This window comes from Saccopteryx bilineata, chromosome 2 (genome assembly GCF_036850765.1).
Source record: "Saccopteryx bilineata isolate mSacBil1 chromosome 2, mSacBil1_pri_phased_curated, whole genome shotgun sequence".
Lineage (NCBI taxonomy): Eukaryota > Metazoa > Chordata > Mammalia > Chiroptera > Emballonuridae > Saccopteryx > Saccopteryx bilineata.
In genome coordinates this window covers 176,556,350-176,576,135 of record NC_089491.1, presented here as the reverse complement: position 1 = coordinate 176,576,135, position 19,786 = coordinate 176,556,350, and the positions used below count along the sequence as shown (strand labels likewise).

General features: G+C 49.0%; 2 protein-coding genes across 45 annotated transcripts in view; both read left to right on the top strand.

Annotated features, from left to right (window-relative positions):
- The window catches only part of R3HDM2 (R3H domain containing 2), a 240,913-nt gene extending 231,828 nt beyond the window's left edge, over nt 1-9,085 (top strand). For 42 of the 43 annotated variants that reach the window (XM_066258789.1, XM_066258777.1, XM_066258756.1 and 39 more), the window contains 5 exons: nt 3,762-3,931; nt 4,549-4,696; nt 6,939-7,036; nt 7,368-7,452; nt 8,071-9,085. In XM_066258789.1, coding sequence (XP_066114886.1) covers nt 3,762-3,931; nt 4,549-4,696; nt 6,939-7,036; nt 7,368-7,452; nt 8,071-8,411 — 842 coding nt within the window. In that variant the 3' untranslated portion in view covers nt 8,412-9,085. The remainder of the gene's footprint in view (nt 1-3,761; nt 3,932-4,548; nt 4,697-6,938; nt 7,037-7,367; nt 7,453-8,070) is intronic. The other variant, XM_066258758.1, reaches the window with a different exon arrangement.
- A 2,002-nt stretch (nt 9,086-11,087) lies between these two features.
- STAC3 (SH3 and cysteine rich domain 3) lies at nt 11,088-18,091 on the top strand. Of its 2 annotated transcripts, XM_066258803.1 has the most exons (12): nt 11,088-11,272; nt 11,987-12,053; nt 12,346-12,613; nt 12,856-12,953; nt 13,169-13,241; nt 14,323-14,420; nt 16,355-16,421; nt 16,604-16,653; nt 16,905-16,990; nt 17,172-17,223; nt 17,308-17,445; nt 17,653-18,091. In XM_066258803.1, exons 2-12 carry the CDS (start codon nt 11,988-11,990, stop codon nt 17,749-17,751), a joined length of 1,095 nt encoding a protein of 364 aa, XP_066114900.1. In that variant the 5' UTR covers nt 11,088-11,272; nt 11,987; the 3' UTR covers nt 17,752-18,091. The 2 variants fall into 2 exon arrangements, with proteins under 2 accessions (XP_066114900.1, XP_066114901.1); XM_066258804.1 differs by lacking the exon at nt 11,987-12,053.
- The last annotated feature ends 1,695 nt before the right edge of the window (nt 18,092-19,786 follow it).

Below are 19,786 nucleotides of genomic sequence, written 5' to 3'. Positions count from 1 at the left end.
ACGCACATCCTCCACATGCACATCCTCTACACTTGCATATCCTCCACACGCACATCCTCCACACACACATCCTCCACACACACATCCTCCACACGCACATCCTCCACACTTGCATATCCTCCACACACATCCTCCACACGCACATCCTCCACACGCACATCCTCCACACTTGCATATCCTCCACACACATCCTCCACACGCACATCCTCCACACGCACATCCTCCACACGCACATCCTCCATGCACATCCTCCACACGCACATCCTCTACACTTGCATATCCTCCACACGCACATCCTCCACACGCACATCCTCCACACGCACATCCTCCACGCACATCCACACGCACACCCTCCACACACATCCACACGCACACCCTCCACACACATCCTCCACACGCACATCCTCCACGCACATCCACACGCACACCCTCCACACACATCCTCCACACGCACATCCTCCACACGCACATCCTCCACACACATCCTCCTCACGCACATCCTCCACACGCACATCCTCTACACACATCCTCCACACGCACATCCTCCACACGCACATCCTCCACACTTGCATATCCTCCACACACATCCTCCACACGCACATCCTCCACACGCACATCCTCCACACGCACATCCTCCATGCACATCCTCCACACGCACATCCTCTACACTTGCATATCCTCCACACGCACATCCTCCACACGCACATCCTCCACGCACATCCACACGCACACCCTCCACACACATCCACACGCACACCCTCCACACACATCCTCCACACGCACATCCTCCACGCACATCCACACGCACACCCTCCACACACATCCTCCACACGCACATCCTCCACACGCACATCCTCCACACGCACACCCTCCACACACATCCTCCACACGCACATCCTCCACGCACATCCACACGCACACCCTCCACACACATCCTCCTCACGCACATCCTCCACACGCACATCCTCTACACACATCCTCCACACGCACATCCTCCACACGCACATCCTCCACACGCACATCCTCCACACGCACATCCTCCACACTTGCATATCCTCCACACACATCCTCCTCACGCACATCCTCCACACACATCCTCCACACGCACATCCTCCACGCACATCCACACGCACACCCTCCACACACATCCTCCACACGCACATCCTCCACACACATCCTTCACACTTGCATATCCTCCACACGCATATCCTCCACACGCACATCCTCTACACTTGCATATCCTCCACACGCACATCCACACGCATATCCTCCTCCCGCACACCCTCCACACGCACACCCTCCACACACATCCTCCACATGCACATCCTCCTCACGCACATCCTCCACACACATCCTCCACACGCACATCCTCCACGTGCACATCCACACGCACATCCTCCACACGCACATCCACATGCACATCCTCCACACGCATATCCTCCACACGCACATCCTTCACACACATCTTCCACACGCACATCCTCCACACGCACATCCTCCTCACACACATCCTCTACACTTGCATATCCTCCACACGCACATCCTCCTCACGCACATCCTCCACACGCACATCCTCCACACGCACATCCTCCACATGCACATCCACACGCGCATCCTCCACACATATCCTCCGCACGCACATCCTCTACACTTGCATATCCTCCACACGCACATCCTCCTCACGCACATCCTCCACACGCATATCCTCCACACACATCCTCCACACGCACATCCTCCACACGCACATCCTCCACACACATCTTCCACACGCACATCCTCCACACGCATATCCTCCACACGCACATCCTCCACACTCGCATATCCTCCACTCTTTCTTGGCCCTGGGCATTAGGGTCAGATTATGAACTGCCTTCCAGGAAAGCTGTAGATTTGATTATTTTTGCCTTGGTCCCCTCAGGTAGCAATGAGATGTTTGAATAAGGTCAATTGCAATTTTGTTGGTAGAGGATGTTGGAGCAGGTGGGGATCTTAGGATGGGAAAATGAAATGCCCAAAGCAACTATAATAAGGGGGGAGTATTAAATGTATGACACTCTACAACTGTGTAATTTTCCTATGGTCCTTCTACAAGCCATGCTGATGAATACCCTGTGCCCCTTGAAAAGGTTTGGAGAGGTATGAGCCTGTCCCTCTGAGTATTTGTGCTCTTTGATTAGATGAAACCTGGTGGGGGACACAAATTGACTGGGGAATAGGACATTACAGATGCTGTGTCTCCTGAGCGATTCTTTCAGGCCTCCTGCTGATTCTTTTCCTTCCCGTGACTGATGCTACCTGAGAAAAGCAATCACACTCACTTCCCAGCAGGACTGGTGCCCAGGGCAGAGGCTGCAACATTTCCTGTCACAGGAAGCAGTGTGATAGCAGCGGCAGTGGCAGCCCAGAGCACCGAGCCATGAAAACTGCAGCACTGCAGCAGGTTTTTGAGTTAGCAAGCCTTGGCCCATTTCTCTGCCACCACACATACATGGAGTCAGCCTGCCCCTTTACAGAAATATGTCCTAGGAGGCCAAGAGCAAGCTCTCACACTGGACCGTTCCCTGTGGGGAAGCAGAGCTCCTGCCTATTTCTCCCAGCAGTGACTGTCTATCGAATAGCTCTTTAACCCCTGACCTTACTTTTCACTGTGAGGAAGATTCAAGACTTAATGTTCCTGCTCATTGAGCCCTTTCTTTCCCCCAGCCTGTGAGAAGGTAAGGCTCTCAGTGGTTACCTGTACTAAAACCTCAGGATCGTATTAGTGAAAACTTCAGAGAAGATCTGATCCTCCCACTCCTTCCTGCTATCCCTGCTCTGATTCAGAACCTCCTCATTGAATTTCCATAGCTTCCTGGCTGGTCTTCCTGCCTCTAGTCTCTCCTTCACCTCAGCCATCTTACATTCAGCCACTTGAGCACAAATCCTATTCCCAACCTACAGAATAAAGACCCTCACCAGAATATGCTTCATACTCTTGACACCAACTAGTTACTTAATGTCTAATTCCCTAATAGACTGTCCATCCCATGAAGGCAGGGACCAGTTTTGTTTGTTTTACACCCAGTGCCCAGCATAATAACTGGCACATAGTAAATATTTGATAAATGTTTGCTGAATAAATAAGCAGATGTATGTCATCTCCTGCTACTTACTTTACATAGTGCCCTGTGCCTTAGCACCTTGAATTGTTTGTCATTTCCTGAATATGACATACATCTCTGCCATTCTCTCTGCTTGAAATGTTTCCAACTCACCCCACTCTTGTCCAAGACATACCTTTTCAGTCTGGCTTGGTGAAGCTGTGTGAATTCATCCTCTCCAGAACCACCAGAGATCACTAATTTATCTGCAGCTCTTAACCAGAAAAACCTGCACTTGCCTGTAGCCTCGCCCAAACCCCAGCCTGGAGTCTGTACCATGCCTAGATATTTGAGCAGTCTAACTTGGTCATTTAATAATTCACAAGTTTTGACAGAATGGAGCAGTTTTCTGCCAAACATACCAAAGTACCCCTTACCAGATAAAGGTCAGGAGAACACTGGCATCTGGGACTTATGTCCCTTCCACTCAAACTTCCACTGGTTTGGGGAAAGGGAGATAGAAACCAAATTAGCAACTATCTCAGATTCCTGGCAGGACACAGTTTAAGTAACCGTGAAGAGAGTTGGTGGATTTGTTTACTGGCTTTCCTACTCAGGGTTAACTGACAGACCAAAATATAATTCGAATTCACAACCAACTGCTTTCTTCCTGCCACTCAGGAGTGTCACCTTCTGGACCAGGTGTGGTAGTCATGCAGCTGAATGTCCCTAATGGACCCCAGCCTCCCCAGAACCCATCCATGGTCCAGTGGAGTCACTGTAAATATTATAGCATGGACCACCGTGGACAGAAACCTGGAGACCTGTACAATCCTGACAGTGGCCCCCAGGTGAGTCCTGCAACTCAGCAGTGTCTTGGAAAGGAGGCGACCAGAATTGATTAAGCAGTACCCATGCCTTGCCCTGGGTACTTTTTTTTTTTTTTTACAGAGACAGAATCGGAGAGAGGGATAGACAGGGACAGACAGACAGGAACGGAGAGACATGAGAAGCATCAATCATGTTTTTCCTTGTGACACCTTAGTTGTTCATTGATTGCTTTCTCATATGTGCCTTGACTGCGGGCCTTCAGCAGACCGAGTAACCCCTTACTCGAGCCAGCGACCTTTGGGTCCAAGCTGGTGAGCTTTTTTTCTTTTTTTGCTCAAGCCAGATGAGCTCGTGCTCAAACTGGTGACCTTAGGGTCTCGAACCTGGGTCCTCCGCATTCCAGTCCAACGCTTTATCCACTGCACCACCACCTGGTCAGGCTTAAAACAGTATTTTAAAAAGTGGATAGTAAAATAGTAATACTAAGTAGGGACTAAGGGGCAGTCTGAAAGAGCAGTCTGACTTGGCAGAGTTCATTAAGAGAAGTTTCCTAAGGGAAGTAAATTTTAAGCCAAGCCATAGGAGTATCTAGATTTATGGTTGGTGTTTATATGATATGTACTCTTCTCTCCCACAGGCTAACACACAGATGAGCAGCAGCCCTGTGACATCTCCTACCCAGTCTCCAGGACCCTCTCCTGTCAGCAGCCTCAGCAGTGTCTGCACAGGACTCAGTCCCCTTCCTGTCCTCACACAGTTCTCCCGGCCTGGGGGTCCAGCACAGGGTAAGCGGTTAGAATGGGGATGTCAGCTGTCAAATTCATCCTTCACATCCCATTCCCAAGTGGGGAGATTGAGAGGGTAGCAACAGGCAGGCAGCCAGTGTGGCTAGTCATCCAACTCTGGGAGCCAACTGTTAACACTCTTGTTTAGGTCAAGGACACTTTTTTTTTATTTTAGAGAGAGGAGAGAGAGGAAAGGGGAGAGAAGCAGGAAGCATCAACTCCCATATGTGCCTTGACCAGGCAAGCCCAGGGTTTTGAACCACAAACCTCAAGGTTCTAGATTGACACTCTATCTACTGCACCATCACAGGTCAGGCAGGCCAAGGACACTTACCCCTCTTTAGAGATGCCCATAGTTAACTTGCTGCAGATCTCAATTTACATATTTAGTATTTACTACCAAGTAAGGTGACTGTGAGCCAGGGAAAAGAAGTTCACTGAATCTTCAAAGGAACCAAAGAGTTCAACCCATCCATTAAAAAAAAATTTTTTTTTAAATAGAAGTTAAAAGACTTGGGGTCAAATTCTACTTCTACCACTACATAGCTTTATAATGTTGAACACATTACTTAAACTTAGAACTAGGTATCAGTTTTCTAATCCATGGAATAGGCTTCTCTCCCCTTTCCTCTCTCTCCTCTGAGGCCTAGGAATATGAGGTGTATCAGAAACAGTATGGTTTTAGAAGTTAAAAGATGGCCCTGGCCAGTTGGCTCAGCGGTAGTGTCGGCCCAGTGTGTGGAAGTCCTGGGTTTGATTCCCAGTCAGAGCACACAGGAGAGGTGACCATCTGCTTCTCCACTCCTGCCCCCATCTCTTTCTTTCTCTGTCTCTCTCTCTCTTCCCCTCCTGCAGCCTTGGCTCAAATGGTTCTAGCAAAGTTGGCCCTGGGCTGAGGATGGCTGCATGGCCTCGCCTCAGGCACTGAAGTGGCTTGGTTGCCGAGCAACAGAGCAGCAGCTCAGCAGGGCAGAGCATCACCCTGTAAGCGGCTTGCCAGCTGGATCCTGGTTGGGTGCATGAGGGAGTCTGTCTCTCTGCTTCCCTGCCTCTCAATTTATATATAAAAAAAATTTTTTTTAATAGAAGTTAAAAGACTTGGGGTCAAATTCTACTTCTACCACTACATAGCTTTATAATGTTGAACACATTACTTAAACTTAGAACCAGGTATCAGTTTTTTAATCCATGGAATAGGCTTAATCACACATATGAAGGGAATCATTTTATCTGATTTCTGCTTTGGTTGTCACAAACAATATAAAAATAAGATGGGAATATGATTTTAAAACTTTAAAATGATCTGAAGTATATTTATCAATAATAATAACTAACACTTATAGTGCTTAGTATGTATCAAGCATTGCTATAAGTGCTTTACCTATCATATTTATTTAACCTTCCCAGCAACACTAATGAGGGGGAAACATACCCAATATCCCATTTTCAGTTACAGAGCCAGGATCTAAACCCGAGCAGTCTGGCTCCAAGTCCGTGCTCTTGTCTACTACTCTGTATTCTTCTTTTCTTTTAATATTTTATTTGCCTGACCTGTGGTGGCACAGTGGATAAAATGTCGGCCTGGAACACTGAAGTCACCAGTTTGAAACTCCGGGCTTGCCTGGTCAAGGCACATATGGGAGTTGATGCTTCCTGCTTCTCCTTTCTCTCCTTCTGTCTCTCCCTCTCTCTCCTCTCTAAAAAAATCAATAAATTAAAAAAATTAAGATTTTATTTTATTTTAGAGAGAGAAAGGCATGGGAAGAAGAGCAGGAAGCATCAACTCATAGTTGCTTCTTTATGTGTCTTAACTTGGGCAAGCCCGGGGTTTCGAACAAGCGACCTCGGCATTCCAGGTTGATGCTTTATCTACTACGCCACCACAGGTCAGGCCACTAATCCATATTCTGACATGAATCAGAAGCTTGATCTCTGGGTTTGGAGTAGGGAAAAATCTGTATAAGAAATAAAAGACATTCATAAGGGTTTGTTGGTTTCCTCTAGGGCCTTTTGTCTACAATAGACAGTCTTTCGAGGGTAAGTGAACCTAATAGCCCTATTGTCTGAGATATAGCTTAGAGCTAAGGTGTTTATAAGAGAAACAACTCTTAAATCAGTCACATGGGCACTCCTGTTACAGAAAAAGTAGGAATAGTATCCATCTCCAAAGCCCCCTAAAATCTCATAAAAATTATATTGTGAAGTTCAAACTCCCAGAAAAGCATCTGCTCTTCCTTCCTAGGTGATGGGCGCTACTCCCTCTTGGGTCAGCCATTACAGTACAATCTGTCCATCTGCCCTCCTTTGCTCCACGGCCAGTCAACTTATGCAGTGCACCAGGTAAGGGTGTCCAACATCAGCCTTAGGACCATCAGATACCCCTTCCCATCTGGGTTCCCATCTCTGACCTATCCACCTCAGCCAGCGAGGTAGACAAGGCAGACAACAGAGACAATGGACAAAGTGGGAGGTGCCTTCCAGTACTCATTCTTTCCACCCTACCCCAGAGCCAGGAGGGAGGATCTCTTTCTCAGTGGCCACTTGCTGGTCAGTCTGACTGCCAGGTGTGGTAGGATCCATGGGTTGGTCCTGCTCCTTAATCTTTCAGACACTGGGATGCAAGGCAGTCGATGCTATTTACCCAGATGAACATTATCTTTCAATGTTGAAGGGACAGACAGGATTGAAGCATGGAAACCGGAACAAGAGACAAGCACTCAAATCTGCCTCCACTGACCTGGGGACAACAGATGTTGGTGAGTGACAGGATGCTAAATCCCCAAGAGAATGTGCTCACCCCTCTAGCCCTACATTATCAGCCCCAGGTGGCTGGGGAAAGCCAGCTTAGGGTTGGGAGTGGAAATGGGAGCCGTTTGTACTATGAGCAAGGAGAAACTAAAGAAGTGAAATATCTTCATCCTCCTTTCCTCCTTACCAAGCTATTCCAGGTCCTGGGGAGGATGGTGGTAAAAGTGAGCTATGGATCTGTAGAACGTATTTCAGATTAGGCTATATTGACTTTGTGAAAGGACATCAGTAAAAGCCATACTTCTTCACAATAACAGCTCCCCGTGAGATAACTGAAGTATGAGACTCCAAATCTTAAATCTGGGATTCTGCTTTCTAGCCTCTTCTTGCCAACATCTCTCTGCTGGAAGGGAAAGGTTCCTTTGTCTCTCCTAGTTGCCTTGATCAGTCTGGATGGTGGGGAATTGTGTTGATTGGGGAAGGAGAAAAGAGCTAAGTAGGAAAGGCCGGGCATTTGAGGACATTATATACAGACTTGGTCAACTAGATACTTCTCTGCTGGGCTGCTGTATACTCTTTCCTACTCTAACCCTCTCATAACCATGTCCTCTTTCCTCCCTTTCCAGTCCTGGGGCGGGTGCTGGAGGTGACAGATCTCCCTGAAGGCATCACTCGAACTGAAGCGGACAAACTCTTCACTCAGCTCGCCATGTCTGGCGCCAAGATCCAGTGGCTCAAGGATGCTCAGGGGCTGCCTGGTGGGGGTGGGGGAGATAATAGTGGGACTGCTGAGAATGGCCGCCATGCAGACCTCGCTGCCTTGTACACCATCGTGGCTGTGTTCCCCAGCCCCCTGGCTGCCCAAAATGCCTCCCTTCGCCTCAACAACTCCGTGAGTCGCTTCAAACTTCGAGTGGCCAAAAAGAACTATGACCTGAGGATCCTGGAGCGAGCCAGCTCCCAATAAACAGAGGAAGGGAAGGGACTTGCACAAGAGGGGTGGGGGAGGGAGTTGAGGCACCCTGACAGACTATGGACAGAGGGAGAAAGGAAGATGACGGACACTAAACTGGAACCTGAGACAATAGGACTGAAGATAGGGCAGACAGACACACTGGCACTGGACTTCTTCGTCCTCCCCTGCCATGGGTCCTCCCTCTTTTTCCCTGGTTGGCCTCCCTCTGCTTCCCCTTCTTCCCTTCCTCTTCTATCATTTTCTATCTCTTCTCCCTCCATGAAATGAATTTCTTTCATATTTTTTGTTCAGGTAGAATTGGGAGGGTCCTACACTCCCCTGTTCTCCTATTTCCCTACCATCCCAAGCTCCCTTTTCTTTTTTGGTCTTTTTGGATATATTTATATGGACAGAATTAAGAAAAATGAAATTGATGTACCTTTCCTCTCAGTCACCTTGTCCCCCCAACCTCACAGAGCTAACCCTGGCCCCAGCTCCAGAAACACTTGCACATTGTTTGTTCAAGGTCCGTGCAGCAGTGACAGACACAATATTTCATTGCACATACAGATGTTTGCTGGGTATATTCACTGTAAATTTTATTTAATCTGATTTTTTTTTTGTTTGAGGGTTGTTAGGGGGGAAGTTGATTTTGTTTTTAAATATAAAAAAAATCTGTCACTGGACATCAGTTCCTGTTTTTCTTTTGCCGCCCTGGTGTGGGTAGGTGTTGGAAGTCCAGGGAAGTCCAGGTAAGTGAGGGATTTGATGTGGGTTTGGATGGCGTTTCTAGCATATGAACACATATCTTCCTAACACGATTCCCTGTGTCCCATACTTCTCACACAATTCTGATAGGGTGCTGGATTTCTTATGGGACCTTGGTTCTGGGCTCTCCCAGCTGCCACTAATTGGTTCATCAGGCATACCACCTCTCACCTCCGGAGCTCTTGAGTTCTCACCAGTAAAATAAGAGAGTTGAACTAAAGGTGACCTGAGAATCCTACTACTCTGTAGTATTCTGTGACACTCTTTTAGGGTCCTCAAGGCTGAGCTGTGGAGGAGTGAGGTCCAGAAAATGGGTTGAATTCTGGCCTCTTACTTGTCTATCCAGTCTGCTGAAAATCAGGGAGTTGTGGGCCTTTCTTTAATCCAAAAGCCACAGGGTTGGGTTCTACCTGGCAGGAACAGAAGTCAATATTTCCTACATAAAGCTCCATCAGCTAAACTTGCAGTCAAAGATGCCACATTACCCCGAAGTGTTCAGCAGTCCCTGTCCTGTGCGGCTGAAGAGAGGTGAGGAGCCGAAGTAACCTTCCTGCGGGATGAAATTTTTCCTGTCTCAGGCTTCTCAAAGATAACCTGTTGTTCAGCCTGTCAGACCAGAGTCATTAAAAAGCCTGTAGACTGAGAACTATCCAGCAGTCCCTTTTCAATTTCACCCACCCCTTAAAGAGAGAGAGAAAAAGCAGAAATGATAGAGAACATTGCCCTGGAAATCTCTTGGGTCCGTGTAGCCATATCTCTAGCTAGGCTCCTCTGAAGCTTGTCTGACCCAACCTCCAACATAATCCTTTACTTCTTACAGATACAAGGGATAAAGTAGCACTGCAATGCCACCTCCAAATTCCCTTTTCAGCCATGTCGTGCACAGAGCAGAAGGCTGCATGCCTGTGAGATAAGAGTGCCAGATAACTCACCAACCCATCAGTTCATATGCTGGGGCATCAGAGGAGGGAGATGGAATCAGGGAATCAAAATGACTTGGGGCGTGAGGCCTGGCTCTCTTACCACCTCCGGGAATTTGCAGTTCTCGTGGGGAATGGGGATATTACTTACAGATGATAAAAGCTCCCTATGTGGCAGCTATTAGGAGCCTTCTGTCCAGTGTTGAGACCATTGCTACCTGATCATTAGACACTCACTCACCCAGAGGCACCCAGCTGGGATTTTTTTTTTTTTCCTAGCTCCTAGCAGTCCATTTACCCCAAGCACAAGATTTTAGAAGACTAGGGAGAAAGATGCCTCTGGGGACAGCTGGAGAGAACAAAGCAGCACTAACATGTTCTTTACTCTCTGACAGGATGGCAGGAAGGTATCCCTCCAACTTCCCACAGAGAAGAAAGCAATCTAGTCTGGCTGATAGGAGAGCTCTAAAAATTCAAATTTCTCTTTCTTCACCAATTCCCAGCCCTTTCCTTCCTAAAGGTTTGAGGTTAAATGGATGTTTGATGGTATAAAAACATATGGCCACAAGAAGACAATGGCTGAGAAGTTGAAGGCTTAGTTCCAAAAGTAGGTCTGGGAAGGGTAGAGCTGGGAAGGAGGTGTTGGGACCTTGGGAAAAGGGGAATGGGAAAGCTGTTTATAATTCGTCTTTACCTTCAGTTATCTGAAATCACCCAAATGAGTAATCAACCTGAACACCGTCCCCTCCTGAATTTAGTCAGTACAGACTTGTACACTGGAGTGAAAAACTAAAGACCAGCAGCTCTGAGCTCAGGTGAAGCAACAAGTTGATGCTCCTCATCTCTGTCCTTCCTCTGTCTTTCTCCCTTCCTGTCTCTCTCTCTCAAAAACTAAGAACAGCAGCTCTGGGGGATAGGAGGAGTTCGGGTTCAGTCCAGCCCAGGCCCAGACTTCCCCGTGTCCAATTTCTCTGTGTCAGCTGTGTCACTCAGCTGTTCACTTTCCTCCAGTCCTGTCATTTCAGCTCTGACACCAACGCAGGCGGCTAGGGCTACAAAATACGAGCTGGAGAGCCGTGTGGGTGCAGACAGCACTGGGGGGGCTTAGCCCCCAACACAGAGGACCAGTCCTCCTCCGGTGCCACCATTCCCCTCCACAGACTGGACTGACAGGGAACCCCAAACGTGAGTTGTCACTTCATCCTCTTTCCATTTCCAGGACCGCTCACCCCAGCTTCCCCAATCCATAGTCCATTCAGCTGCTTCATTTCTCTCCTTGTCTATGAGTAGTTTGGGTTTTAGGAGTGAAATTATTCTATTCCAGGACAAAGAGTTAGAATTGGAGGGTGTGTGGGGGGGGGGAGGTCAAGGGAAAGGAGTAGTAAGGGAAGGAGAGGCTCATATTACTCTGAAAACTTAAAATAGCTGAGACCTGAGGCAGGCTGGGAACTAGGCACTGGGCCCCCATGGCTCAAGAAAGAAATAGGAAGAACAAATGTCCCAGCCCATCCCTCCACACATCCAACCTCTTGAAGAAAGGCAATCTAGGAAAATGTTTGTCATGTCGCTACTGCCCATAGGTTCCCAGGAGAAACAAAGAACATGTGGGAAAACCCCTTGGCCAGGGGGCTTGAGCACGGTGTTGGGACTATAAACTTGGGGATTGCCCCTCAGAGTAGAAGGAAGGATGGGTATTGGATTGAGGAACTAGTTGGGAAGTTCTCCTCTGGACCTCCATGGGATCTTCCTATTCATGAACTCTATGAAAGATATCTAATAAAATTTCTCCCAAAGCCTTCCCTTCAAGGACTCCCTACTGAAGGGACAGGAATAAGGTGTTGGGTGGGGAGGGATGGCAGTCAGGAATCACATGTCATAGTGGGGTCCAACCTCTTGCAGGATGACAGAAAAGGAGGTTCTGGAGTCCCCTAAGTCCTCTCTCCCAGCAAAGACTCGGCAGAATAGGGTGAGTCTGGGCCTCTGACCACCAGATATGGGGAGCTGGAGACCATTGCAGCCCTCGAAGTGCTTGAATTGATCTCATTTGTATGTGACTCCTTTATTGTAAGAAAGAATGCTTGCCAGCATCTGCAGTTATCAATACTGCCCAATCCTGGGATGTGCCCCTAGCCCCAGGCTAGAAAATGTCTAGTTAGCTTCAGCCTTACCTACCCCAGAAATCATGACAATTCTTTTAATATCAGGTTTCCTTCATTAACACTGGGTTTCCTCCATCCCCTCCCTTCCTCCCCCCTCAGCTACAACGGCTGAAGCAGTTATTCAGGAAGGAGTCTACTGGGACAAAGGAGATGGAGCCTCCCCCAGAGCCTCAGGCCAATGGGGAGGCAGTGGGAGCCGGGGGTGGGCCCATCTACTACATCTATGAGGAAGAGGAGGAAGAAGAGGAGGATGAAGAGGAGCAACCCCCAGAACCTCCTAAGCTTGTCAATGATAAGCCTCACAAATTCAAAGATCACTTCTTCAAGAAGCCTAAGTTCTGTGATGTCTGTGCCAGGATGATTGTGCGTGAGTCATGAAGGGAAGTAGGGAGCATGTGATGTTGAGGGCAGGGGACTGGGAAGGGGCATAGGGAAGGAGTGTTTTCATAGTAGACAGGCTGTGGCAAGCTTTGGCTTTAAGGAAATACTGTTAGAGACTTGAGAGTATTGGGTCCCAGACAGAAAAGGACCTAAGAGCTAGAGGAGCAGCAACAGTACAAAGGGAAAGAGAAACAGGAACCTCACCTGAATGTTCTCCCCTCTCCCAAGTCAACAACAAATTTGGGCTTCGCTGTAAGAACTGCAAAACTAACATCCACGAACACTGTCAGTCCTACGTGGAGATGCAGAGATGCTTCGGCAAGATCGTGAGTAGGCTTTGGGAAACAAGAAAGAAGAGAGGGAACATGTTGCCAGCTACCCCCTTGCCAGTCCCTCCTCTGGTCATCCCCTCCATTTTCCTGCTTTTCTTTCTCAGCCCATCACTTACTTGAAGAAGGGATGAACACTCATGGGAGAGATGGGGTTCTGGGCCCTACCTTGTTCTCTCTAATGCTTTCTCCCATCCCCTCCTACCCTACAGCCCCCTGGTTTCCATCGGGCCTATAGCTCCCCACTCTACAGCAACCAGCAATACGCTTGTGTCAAAGACCTCTGTAAGTGACCCATGTGGAACCTGAGGGAACGGGAAGGCTTAGAGATGGTTTCAGCATCACCTCTAGGTTTAGAAACCAGATTCTGAAACAGAAAGATCTATATCCCATGGTTCTCTCTCAACCTAATAGTATAGCCATCCTAGATGCAGAGTCAATATTCCCCTATTTGATAGCTGAGGGGAATAAGATTTAGCTAGGTCTCCACACAGCTAACAAGAGACAGAGCCACCTGGTCTGTGGTGGCGCAGTGGATAGATTGACCTGGAACACTGAGGTCGCCTGTTTGAAACTTTGGGCTTGCCTAGTCAAGGCACACATGATAAGCAACCATTGAACAACTATGAGTTGATACTTCTCGCTTCCCCTGCTTTCTCTCTATAAACACAGTAAATAAAATATTTTAAAAAGAGAGACATAGCCAAGACTGAAACTTTCATCTGCCTAAGTTCCAGTCTGTGCTCTTCATACACAAAACCACTTCTAAGTGAACAAGGATTCTAGACTGTCCTCATCCTCATTACAGAAGAATGCCAGACTCAAAGCTAGACCAAGAGCTATGGAAATCCTGGGCAGTCATGATTTAGCAGCCCATAAAATGTATTATTTGACATATTGCCCATTTATTTGGAGGAGAGGCTGAATTCTATGAGGAGCATGGGTGTAAAACAAAAGAACCCACTGATGGTAGCACCCCACCCGACACATACTTGCACACTCAGTGGTACAAAAAAGCCAACAGTTAAAGGACCACTCTCCTTAGAAAAATAATTGTGATTCTGAACATTCCCCAACTCCCAAGCAACTTAGCGAAGTTATCTTTCCAACATCATATGATGTTCTGCCTGGAAGGAGTGTGGTAAATATTTTTCTCCATCACATTACATTTCCAGTGATGTTTTTACATTTTACAGCTCTTTATAGATTGATGACCTAGGTATGCCCAGATGACAACTTCCCTAATCCTACACACACACACACACACACACACAATCCCACCTCTTCTTTACTTAAGAGGTCTCTCTCCTCCAAGCCTTTCCCTGCCTCCCTAGTAATGTCTTCTTTCTTCTCCCATTCCCACCAGCTGCTGCAAATCGTAATGATCCTGTGTTTGAAACTCTACGCACTGGGGTGATCATGGCAAACAAGGAACGGAAGAAAGGACAGGCAGATAAAAAAAATGTGAGCACTGTATCTTCCTACTGAGGTCCCCCCCCCAGAGACCCCATGGAACAAAGCCTGTCTCCTCTCTGGAAAGCTGAAAGAAGCTAGGGATACTTTCCCCACAATTGCACATAACCCAACAGACAAATTTTTGCATGCAATTTTCGAGGGCCTCAGGTTAAGAACTCCTGACCTAGCATGTCTTTTCTCCAGGAACTGCCTCTGAAATTGTCAGATTAACCACCATAACCAACTGGAGGCTAGGTCCCAGGCCCCCTGGCATTGCTGGACAACAGAGGCAAGAACTTTTGGATTTGGGTAACAGAACTTGCCAAGTAATTCTAGAGTCATGCACAGGTCCATGAAGATCATCTGGTCTGACCCATTTATTCTGTAGATGAGGTAATTGAGGCTCAAATCTAGAACCAAAAATAGCTTCATTTCCTTTTGTAATAGAATTACTAGACTCATTATGCTATAGATTTGCATGCAGTTCAGCAAGGAATTTGTTAGCATATTCTTATATCTTTCTGGACAACGTGGATGAACTCATGTACATAATGGTTACAATTAGATGGATTCCTAAAATTGATTGAATGACAGTAGCCAAAGGATCCTGGTCCTTTAAGGGGTGTCCAGCTAAAGGGAGATTTCTGATGCCTCATAACATGATTTGGTCCGTGGTCATCACCTATGAACATTTTTTTCACTGATGCAAATGAAGATATAGATGGTGTACCCATCAAATGTGTAGGAAACCTAGAAGAGAAAACATACATTGAGTAATATATTCAAAAATTTTATAGACTGGAAGGCCAAGAACTAATAATATGAAATTTTGTACAGAAAAATGTACATGCCTGGCTGGTTGGCTCAGCGGTAGAGCGGCCGCCTAGCGTGCGGAGGACCCGGGTTCGATTCCCGGCCAGGGCACACAGGAGAAGCGCCCATTTGCTTCTCCACCCCTCCGCCGCGCTTTCCTCTCTGTCTCTCTCTTCCCCTCCCGCAGCCAAGGCTCCATTGGAGCAAAGATGGCCCGGGCGCTGGGGATGGCTCTGTGGCCTCTGCCCCAGGCGCTAGAGTGGCTCTGGTCGCAACATGGCGACGCCCAGGATAGGCAGAGCATCGCCCCCTGGTGGGCAGAGCGTCGCCCCTGGTGGGCGTGCCGGGTGGATACCGGTCGGGCGCATGCGGGAGTCTGTCTGACTGTCTCTCCCTGTTTCCAGCTTCAGAAAAATGAAAAAAAAAAAAAAAAGAAAAAAAAAAATGTACATGCCTGTTTTTGAATCAAAACAACAAATCAACTGCACAGAAACAGAACTAGAGATTTGGCTTCAAAATAGTTGATATGGAGGTTGGGTGCAAATTAGGGATTTCTGTGGAGTGAGCTATGACTGTAAGGCACTAACAAGGTGATCTGGCTGCATCCAGGAAGGCTTGCACATTCGGATTCTATTTTCTTAAGGGAATTATAAAAACTGTGCTGCCCATATTTCTCTTACACACTGAAGTATTTTTAAGGGCAGACATTATAGTAAAGGACATAGAATTGGAATCTTGGGGAATGATTTGAAGGGACTGAGAAGGATTAGAGAAGAAAAGATAGGAAGGACATGCCAGCTGTCCTCAGATCTTTAAAGAGATTATATTTGTTCTATATTTCTCCAGAAGGCAAATCAGGACCAATAACTAAAAGTTACAGGGATACTGGGTGGAGGGAGGTGGAGGAAGGTAGAGGAGGGATAGATGGCGATGGAGGGCGACTTGACTTGGCCCACCAGCTCGGATGTTTTAGAGAAAGTCTCTGCATTGTGCAGGTGGTTGAATACATATTCCAAGGCTCCTTCCAACCCTGAGATCCTATTATTCTATAGTTCTCTGGCCCGACTGGAGAGCCAGGGCAAGCATGGGTTCCCAAGACAACATCTTCCTAACTCTGGTGCCCCCTCCAGCCTCTAGCAGCCATGATGGAAGAGGAGCCAGAGTCTACCAGACCAGAGGAAGGCAAATCCCAGGACGGTGAGTGACACCTCCATCCATAAAGATTGAGGAAGGTCAAGGGCTCTGCTGTAGCACAAGGAAGGGAGGGCAAAGGGGCATGCCATTGTTTGGAGATAAAGGAGGCCCTGCAACATAAGGGTAAGAGAATAAAGGCTACCTTCCGGAATCCAGAGACAATTTGTTGGTGTTTCCCATCCCAGGAAAACCTGAAGGGGATAAGAAGGCTGAAAAGAAGACACCTGATGACAAAGTGAGGCTCCTTTGTCCCTACAGGGACCCCAGTCCTCTCCCTAACCAAATTCTAACACCACTTGTGGCCTCAGCAAAAGCTCATTTTTTGTGGGTTCCCATTACCATTCGCCTGCCTTCTCTACCACCTTAAACAACCCACAACCAATAATACACTCCTTGTAGAATGTGGAGAATGCCCCTGCCTTGGACTCCTGCACCCCATTGTGGGACAGAGGAGTCCTGAGACTCATCACCTCCTTTCACCCCCAGCACAAGCAGCCTGGCTTCCAGCAGTCTCATTACTTTGTGGCTCTCTATCGGTTCAAAGCCTTGGAGAAGGACGACCTGGATTTCCCGTGAGAGGCCTTAAGATTGGGATGGGGTGTACTGGGAGTGGAGAGAGGAGAGCCCAGCTCCTTGTGGGAAAGGAAAGGGGTACTCAGGGCTTGGAGCTTATTGGGGCTGGAGCTGGGTACATCTAAGGGACTGGATATGTAAGGCCCCTAAATCTCAAAGGCCCCTCCCTTCCTCTGCCAGGCCTGGAGAGAAGATCACAGTTATTGATGACTCCAATGAGGAGTGGTGGCGGGTAAGAGAAATGACTGAGGCTAGAGTGGCACGTGGGGTTAGAACCTGAGATTGAAAGACTGATTCTCCCTACCATCTCCTCTAGGGGAAAATAGGAGAGAAGGTCGGGTTTTTCCCTCCAAACTTCATCATTCGGGTCCGGTCTGGAGAACGTGTGCACCGGGTAACGAGATCCTTCGTGGGGAACCGCGAGATAGGACAGATCACTCTCAAGAAGGACCAGGTTAAAAAAATAAATAAATAAAAAAGACCACGTAGCTCTGGTGCCCCAATCCAACCTCAGGCTGGGAGTCTTCTCTGTAAACCACACTCCTTGCAGATCTTAACCCATTAATGGGACTAGGATGGGCCTCCATTACTCGGGGCATCCCTGCTCCCCTCTCCAGTGTTTTCCCTTGATTTCTCTCCTCCCTAATCCTTTAATCTTTAGATCGTGGTGCAGAAAGGAGATGAAGCTGGCGGCTACATCAAAGTCTACACCGGCCGCAAGGTGGGGCTGTTCCCCACCGACTTCCTGGAGGAGATTTAGGTGTGCAGGCGCCTGCTGGCGGGAGATACCCATGCCCGGTTCTGGGCAGGCCCAGGAGAGGTTGAAGAGGAAAGGGGCGAAAGCAACTATTCTGCCGGGTAAGGGAGGAGTGGAAAGGCTCGCCAGAGCGTGCGGGGGCTCCTGGAAAGGGACTGGTTCCCGCCCTCCTCCCCCGGCCTACTGCATCGGATACTGGTGCCTCGGGCAGCCTTTTCCGCAATCCCTCAGTTCCAGCCTTTGAGAGTTGGAAAAAGAAAACATCTCCATTAGGAGGTGCCCTGGGGTGCAAAGGTGCATGGGAGGCGAACTGTTGAATGTTGCGAATTTATTAAAGTTTTGAAACGTATGAAAAGTTTGTTCTTTAACTGGTGACTGAGGAAAGAGGGAGGGCTTACGAAGTGGTAGAAAATCCTCTCCAACTGTCTCATTTCACTACCATCGGGTAACCCGAAACCCACCTGCGCTGAGGCTGGTGGGAGGTGGGAAGACAGGTACTTCTGCCAGGCCAGGCCGAAGTAGTCAATAAAGAAAAGGGACCAGGGCTGGGGTCACCACCCCCAAGCCGCTGCGGCTGGAACAAAATCCAGTAACAGAGTAGGTCACCTAGCTCAGGACAGTTTAGCCGCAAACCTGGCTCAGTGCCGAGCTGGGCCGCCAGGGAGCGATGCAAGATCTCGGTTGGAGAGCGAGAAATGGGGCGGGGGTGGGGGGAGAGGAGAGAACCAGAGACAAGGAGCCCAAGACCCTAGGCCTGGGAGGGAGTGGGGTGCGTGCTGTTTCCATGGCAACACTTCCCGGTGTCCTCAGGGAACCAAGCTAGCAACGCCCGTGGGCTTAACCCCTCCCGCGCGGCCCCCGCCCTAGCCCTGACAGGTATGGAGGAGTGAGAGAGCTCGGGGCAGACAGCTAACCCGCTCGCAGGAAGACCCCCGCTGCGGCACGGTGTATGCAAATATTTTATTTGCATATGTAGACATGCAAATATGCCGGCCCTAGTCAGGGTGGCAGGTGGCAGGTGGCAGGGAGCGGGAAGGTGTAGGAAAGGGAGCTGAAGGAGACGAGGAGTTTGGGGACCTGGGAGCGGACCAGTGAGAGGCAGCCGGGGGTGGTCGCTGGAGTGGAGTAGGCAGAAGTCTTGAGCTTGATGGCGGATGGGGGAGGGTCAGCCTGGCTAACCAGGAGATCCTCTTCTCTTTTGCCAGGCCTGAGGTTGGCACCGCCTAGCAAGGTTGGCAGCGGGAGCCCAGGCACCATCTGCTGCTGGCGGCGGGGGTGGGAGGGTGGAGGACAGAGGCTCAGCTGGTCTAGGGAAGAGGAGGGCCCGGGACGGGTGCGCCCCCCTTCCTTCCAGAGGGCTGAGGTGTGGTGGGGGTAGGGAAGCACAGGAGAGGACTCGCTGCAGAACCGGGCCCTGTTTCCTGTTCCCTTTGCTCGACTGTCCTGGACTCCTGGGGGAACCGCAGGGTCATAAAGGAAGGCTCAGGAAGCACCCCTTCAATCATGCTTGGGCTGAAATAAGCAGCAGACCACAGCCTCCCACTCCACCTCCACCCACCCCAGCCCCCGTTCGACCACCACACACAAATCAAACCTTTTGCCCCCATCCCTCCTTGAGATCTGCCTAACACAAATGGGAGGGGGGCGGAAACAGCTAGGGCTTGGGTCGCATCTCTTCATCCAGTGACCTAAGGAACTCAAGACCAGAGCCCCCTCCCCAGATCCTCAAGGGGCACCCCCACAATGCTGAAGCAAAACCAGTTTACTTGCTCATTGGACAATGATGCTGGTATGGAGTGTCGAGAAGCCGAGAGAGCGTCTGTTCTCCCCACACACACACACTCAGGGGGCACCCCCCTTCCCCGACTCGCAGAGCCGGCAGCTGTCCCTAATTAGAACGGCGGTTTAATTGGATTTATCAGCAGTTAATAGGAAATTAAGCAAAGGGCCCGAGAGAGGAAGGGCAGGAGGAGCGGGAAGGCCGGCTGTGCTGAGCTCGAAGGACGAGTGATAGGTGCCAGGGGTGGGGGCACAAATC

Coding starts and splice junctions, on each gene's coding strand:
- STAC3 (XM_066258803.1), top strand. CDS start 11,988: ATGACAGAAAAGGAGGTTCTGGAGTCCCCTAAGTCCTCTCTCCCAGCA. Junction 16,422..16,603: donor GGAAGGCAAATCCCAGGACG/GTGAGTGACACC, acceptor TTCCCATCCCAG/GAAAACCTGAAGGGGATAAG. Junction 16,991..17,171: donor AAGGACGACCTGGATTTCCC/GTGAGAGGCCTT, acceptor TTCCTCTGCCAG/GCCTGGAGAGAAGATCACAG.